Here is a 6,000-nt window from a genome sequence, read left to right as displayed (position 1 = left end):
ATTAAAGAGGCCCTAGAAATCATAGCCACACTTTGTTAAAAAATGGGTATAGCATGGGGTTTCTAACGTAGCCATCACCAGCCTGCTTTCCTTTATAAATGAGAAATGTTGTGGAGAACCGGAAACATCTGCTAATGCTAGCCTAAGCTACTGCTAGTGTTCTTGTTGCATGAGAGGAAACAACAAACAAGGATGTTGGAGCAGAATTGTAACGTTCCAGAATTTGAATAAATACCAAAAAAAATCCATAGCTTGCTTATTGGACTATCCCCATAATATGGCTGTAAGAAAATATCGGTGTAGTTCAAACTCTAGCTGCTAGGTGGCAGTAGGTTTTACCGCCTTCAGCTTGATGGAACGACAAGATCTTGCGAGAACACTGGATGTGTCTTGGAAGCATCTGGCCCGAGTTTTGAAATTAAATTCAGTCTCAACTATAGTCTGGCTTTTATCATCACATATCGTACCGTCTCTCCAGACAGATTCTTGCAGATACAACGCAACCCGCAAACCCCCCCACCACCACCACCACCCCCACCCAATAGAGCCATTGAGGCAAACCAGCTAATCAGCATGCAGCTTCTTTAATATTCATGTCCTGGCAGAGTGGGCGTGGTCTTTCCATTTTAGGGCGTTATCACGGGGTTGTGTTTGATCATTTATCAGGGCTCCTGGGCCATTTTGAGCCCCAACGGTCTCATATGCAACATAGAGGCTAAAACAGCAGTTTACAATTGGAAAAAACAGAAAAGTGGTACTAGAACCAATCTCCCCCGTTATCACTGATAAAGAGTAAACACTTTTTCCACCGTGAGCAAGTATCTGATGTTGGTGGTGCTTCCCTTCTCTTTAGTCTCCATTAGTAACTTGTATGTATTTGCTTCAGGCCAAGAGAACTAACACAAAGGAAGTGTTTTGACTGCCCACAAACGCGGCAAGGCAAAAAAGTAAAACGGGACACGACAGATTCCCTTCACAGCGGGCTATTTTTGAACCATCTGTGCAGAAACATTTCCACAAACTGAATTCAGCTGTAGAGTGAATGTAAGGAATGGAAAAAAGCTCAAATGAAACACTTTTTCTCCAAATGACGCTAATGTTCACCTCTAATGTTAAAAGTCAGAATTTAATCAGATGATTATCGTCCACAAAAGGACAAAAAAGACGCCAGACTTCTGATATATTTAATTTGAGAGAACACTGATCCTATATTTGAATAAATCATTTTGCGTTGAATGTATACAAGTTGTCATGCAGGTCATTTTGAGCATCAGAAAGGCAACATCAGTTGGTGCAGACATTTATTTCCCCCTAAAGATGGATTTTAAAACAATATACAACCAAATCAAACTCCTCCAAGCATCGCAGTCGGGTCGTTTAAACAGACTAGATTTCAGAGCACTTGCCTCTGGGTCTCCAAACAAATGTACAACTTATTATATTTCCATCCCGCTGATTTAATTCAGTGCTAATTAGATGCTGGACAGCAGACCTAAACACCCAGTTTGGAAACCACAGAGATAAAGGTAAGTTTGGACTAATTTGGGTCCCTTTTTTCAATTATATTAATTTCCGTTGAGCGCAGATGAGAAAATATAACTCCTTAAGACGCCTTGAAGCATTTAACACTGCATCTTTCACTCTGAGTGTTTTCTATAAATTGCACAGACATCATGCTGTTCATAAGTACAGCTAAATGCATTTGAAGCTAGAGAACAAATTAAGTAATTTACAGGTGATTAGAATTTAGAAATGATCAGAATTGAGGCGTTCAGTTTAATAAAAGTGTGAATTGGGCTTTTGAGACGAGTGGGGAATAGAAATGTTTCCGGGATCATCTGCTACGCTCATTCATGTATTTTACTCTTGCTTCGAGTTTGCGTCGGGGTAAATACTAACCTGCATCTCTGTGGCTGCTGGGCTTGGACGATTTGGCTGTAATCTCTTCGCTCAGGCAGCATAAATGTCCTTTTCTTCTGATGCGTGAATCTGCACAAACTACCTTAAAGCCTTGATCATGAACACAATAACTTGTTTTCTGGAAATTTCCGTTTTTCTAGACCAGATCCGGGAACAAATGAACTTCCTACCATCAGAGTTTGTTTCTTTCTGACTTTTGCGGCGTTCTGTGTCATCAGTGCAACGCTGCAGTCCCACACTCACTGCATGCCAGGTCTACATTTGTCCAATTCCCTGCTCATTAAATATTTGCAAGTGAAATCCAGGCCCCGCTCCAAGGTGCAACGACTAGGGACGTTAGATCAAAGCACTCAAAGAAAACTGCATTAATGAAGAATTTTCCAGGCCACCTCGGGCCTTGGGGGACTCCTTTGAGATCATCAGCATCTTTGCTCCTCTGCTTTTGGAATGTTTCTCGGATATTTTGCGTCTGAGTTGGATTCAACCCATAGTTTGTTGTGTGGGGAGCGTCTAAGGAATCCTGTTCTGCAGAGAAACAGGTTTGGGTCTGTGGCGGCCGCGCCATCGAGAAGCAACGTTCTCTCAGTGGCTTGTTGAGCGTCCATGAGAACAGATTCTCTTGTCTTTTTGGCTCATCGGTGCTTACGTGTTATGGTTTTGCACCGGCCCAGCGGACCGTTTGGAGTTCCTGTTTAGACTGTTGCAGCCATGCCTTGATGGCACATCTTCCTCCTACAGTCTTAGTAGTACTTCCCTGTGCCCGTCACTGAGGACGTTGCTGTGTTTGGCAGAAAGAGTGGTTTAGGTGGGACTTGTGGTTTTAGGGACACAGTTCTCCGGACCACCGCCGCCCGCTGCACGTGCGGCCCTTCGCTGTAGCTGTGCTGCCGCGTGAGGCAGGCACTGGGGCTCGACCCTCGCCGGCTCCCGTTGTTGTTGCTGCTGTTCGTGTTGGCTATTGCCATGGTGCTGGGGGGGCCATTGCTGCTGCTGTTGGTGTTCATCCTGGCCAAAAAGTGTGTGTGTCCCCCCCGCTGGTTGAAGCTGTGATGGCGGGGAACGGCGCCGCCCGCTGCACCCATCTTGATGAGGGAGTGGCGCTGAGATTGGTGCCGAGTCACCGAGACGCTGCCGCCATCGGGTCGCTCCGGGATCACCTGCTGCTGAAGGGGAGTGGAGGAAGAAGAAGAGGATGAAGAATGGACAGAAGTGGAGGAGGTGGGGTGGTTGGAGGAAGAGGAGGAGGAAGAGGAGGAGGTGGAGTTCTGTGGTGCTGCATCCAGGTGTTTGGGGTGACCGTCCCTCGGCAGCGTGGAGGTGCTGTAATACGAAGTTGATTCGGTCTCCGGGATGGGTTGCTGGTGATGGTGACTGCTGCTGCTGCTGTTGTTGTGGTGGTTGCTATGGTGATGGCTGTGGTTGTAGTGGTGTGCGCGGGTCTGGCTGTGCTGATTGTTAGGATGGTGGTGATGATTATGATGATGTCCTGCAGAAGCCGACGGCACAGGGAACAGCGAGGACGAGGACGAGGACGTGAGGACCTTGATGCCTCCGGTTCCCGACGCGCTGACTTCATGGATGTGCTTAAGCAGCTCGTCCAGAGCAGAGACATCCACCACCGTCTGAGGGAGGGACTGCTGGGAGTGGTGGTGATGCGGGACACCACTTACTCTTCCCGACGCAGTCATTGCTCGCTCATCGTTCAAAACCTTCCTCTCCTCGGGGATGTGCAGTGAGGTGGAGGAGGCGCCCGCTCCGTGGGCCGCACCGTTGCTCAGACCATTGCCGTTTTGATGAGAAAAGGGAAACCCCTGCTGACTCAGAGAGTTCCCAACAACAGCCATGAAACTCTGACTGGATGAGCAGCTAGGTCCTGACTTGTCCTTGGCGTTGTTGCAGTTCTGGTTCTTCTCATACTGATGATGCCGCAGAGCCCTCATGCTCTTTATGGGGAGCTCCGGGGTGGAGTCGGGTGTAGGAAGACCAGAAAGCTCTCCATCACCCTGAGACAGAGACTAAAAAGAGGTTAAACCAGTATTGCTAAACATATATCAAGCCAGTATATTCTTGGGATGAGACTGATTGCAAACATCGTTCGCAAAGGTCTTGATCTCACATCGCTGGAACTTCAAAGCAACACAAAAGAGTTTTTAACACTTTAAGCTATTGCTTTCAAACTGGTTTCATTGATTCTTGAGCCAGACACTAGAGTGATGGACAGCGTTCTGCTGCCCTCTACTACACTTAACAGTTTGTGGTAGATGGTAAGAGAGTAGTCTTTGGAGGTGACGCAAAGAGCTAAAACAAGAGTGAATGTCTGTGTGACCTACACTCGTCTGAGGAAGCTAAAGGAACCTACAAAGTAATGGACCGATAGTGGCCTGGCTTTGTTGCTACTAGACTTGTAAGTGATATTTTCTGTCCAACAGGTGTGGATCGTTTTACTTTGTTGCTCATTTAGTATGAGTTGGCTTTTGTTAGCATTAGCACGTGCTTAGCACTAGCTAGTATTTTCTCAGTGACTTAGTGGTAGAGTGTCCATCCTGGGACTGGGAGATCAGAGTTCAAATCCTGGTTGGGCCATACCAAAGACCTTAAAATGGGACCCAATGCCCCCCTGCTTGACACTCAGATTTAAAAGGGTGGGATTAGGGGATTAAACCACCAAATAGTTCCAAAGCGCAGCTGCAGCCCCCCGCAGAGACGGGTCCAATGCAGAGGGGAATTTTACCAGTGTGTGATGACTAATGGGACTTTAACTTTAGAGCAGGCTTCGGCAGGGGTGTTTGAGTTGTAATTCTGCTTTCAACTAGTAGGAGGGAGAAGCAGACAATTTAAGTGTTGCTACAAGCAACAAAATGTGACAAAAAGCCATCACAGGCCTGAGGAGAAGGGTTTATCAGACAACTGACAAACCAGAGCAATCATGTTATATCCCTCACATGACTTGGTCATATATAAAACCTCTTGCTAAAGTGCCATATGTGCATTTTGCCTGTTGTCTACAGTTGCAGCCCAGTGGAATATACATTATAAAAACACCAAAGAAGCAACAAATCTGAAAAACTTGTACATTTTTTTAAGATCTGGATTTCCCAAACCCTTAAAAATATTCAGCTTAAGTCAGAGAAAATCTGTGAATTTCTATTATTCTTCAATTCGAGCAAAGATGAGTCTAATTTTCTACCCTAATGTTTTATTCCATCTTGCACAAGTGAAAAGGTGAACTGAATCTTTATGGATGTGGTATAATTTATAGCACAAGTCAATTCAAAGCAGTTTTCTTCTGTGGGTTTTAACCACTAACTGCTGATTAATGTCCAAACTGCATTCAGCTCTGCCCTTTCTTCAGACAATCCGTCTTCCCCACGGTTCCCGTTGAGGGTTAGGGTGGGTAACAAACGCTAAACCTTCTCCTACCTGTGACAGGTTGAGGTCGGGGTCTCCCAGCTGCAGGCCCTGATGGCCGGGGGTGTGGAGGTGTGGCTCGGCACACCCGTTGGGGATGAAGGAGCTGTACATTTTAGGTGTTGACACATCCAGTTTGTCATCCTGAACGGAATGGAGGTGACTCTTAATGGGTCGGAACAGGTGTAACAAGGAATTTATGTACATTTACAGTTCAGCAAAAAGGTCAGAGGTCAGCAGCAGCTCAGAGGATTAGTTTCACGCACAAGGGCATTAAGAAAAGTGACAGAATTATAATGAAACAGTCGGTTATAATGACTGAATAAAACACCAAGGTGAGGCTTATTATGAGTTCCCTGAGGGTGAAGAGGAAGAGGATGATGAATATTAACACTTTGGCTTCTCTGTTGAAGCCCCTCAGCGGTTCCTCAGAACCTGCAGAATCTGCAAACGCGACTAAAATACAGCAACAGTGATGCGTTCATCAATTTAATATCTTTGCCCACTGAGCATCCGCTACTTTATTCATTAATTTTACAGCTACCTGTTTTATATTAAATTTGTACAATGTTTGATTTAAAGCAAAATAAACCAAGTTTAGTTAATTAAAGATAAACCTCCTTTTTTCCCTTGGGGAGGCACCAGACGCTGAAACGATGTGTTCATGGATGT

At 45.7% G+C, this 6,000-nt stretch overlaps 1 protein-coding gene across 2 annotated transcripts in view; it reads right to left on the bottom strand.

Annotated features, from left to right (window-relative positions):
- Positions 1-1,170: 1,170 nt before the first annotated feature.
- Positions 1,171-6,000, bottom strand: part of LOC107394453 (semaphorin-6D) — a 285,366-nt gene continuing 280,536 nt past the window's right edge. Inside the window, exons 22-23 of one of the 2 annotated variants that reach the window (XM_015973381.3) lie at positions 5,341-5,472; positions 1,171-3,935 (exon numbers count right to left, since the gene is read on the bottom strand). In XM_015973381.3, coding sequence (XP_015828867.3) covers positions 2,661-3,935; positions 5,341-5,472 — 1,407 coding nt within the window. In that variant the 3' untranslated portion in view covers positions 1,171-2,660. The remainder of the gene's footprint in view (positions 3,936-5,340; positions 5,473-6,000) is intronic. The other variant, XM_015973382.3, reaches the window with a different exon arrangement.

This window comes from Nothobranchius furzeri, chromosome 19, assembly GCF_043380555.1.
Source record: "Nothobranchius furzeri strain GRZ-AD chromosome 19, NfurGRZ-RIMD1, whole genome shotgun sequence".
Classification (NCBI taxonomy): domain Eukaryota; kingdom Metazoa; phylum Chordata; class Actinopteri; order Cyprinodontiformes; family Nothobranchiidae; genus Nothobranchius; species Nothobranchius furzeri.
This window is presented reverse-complemented; position numbering and strand designations above follow the sequence as displayed.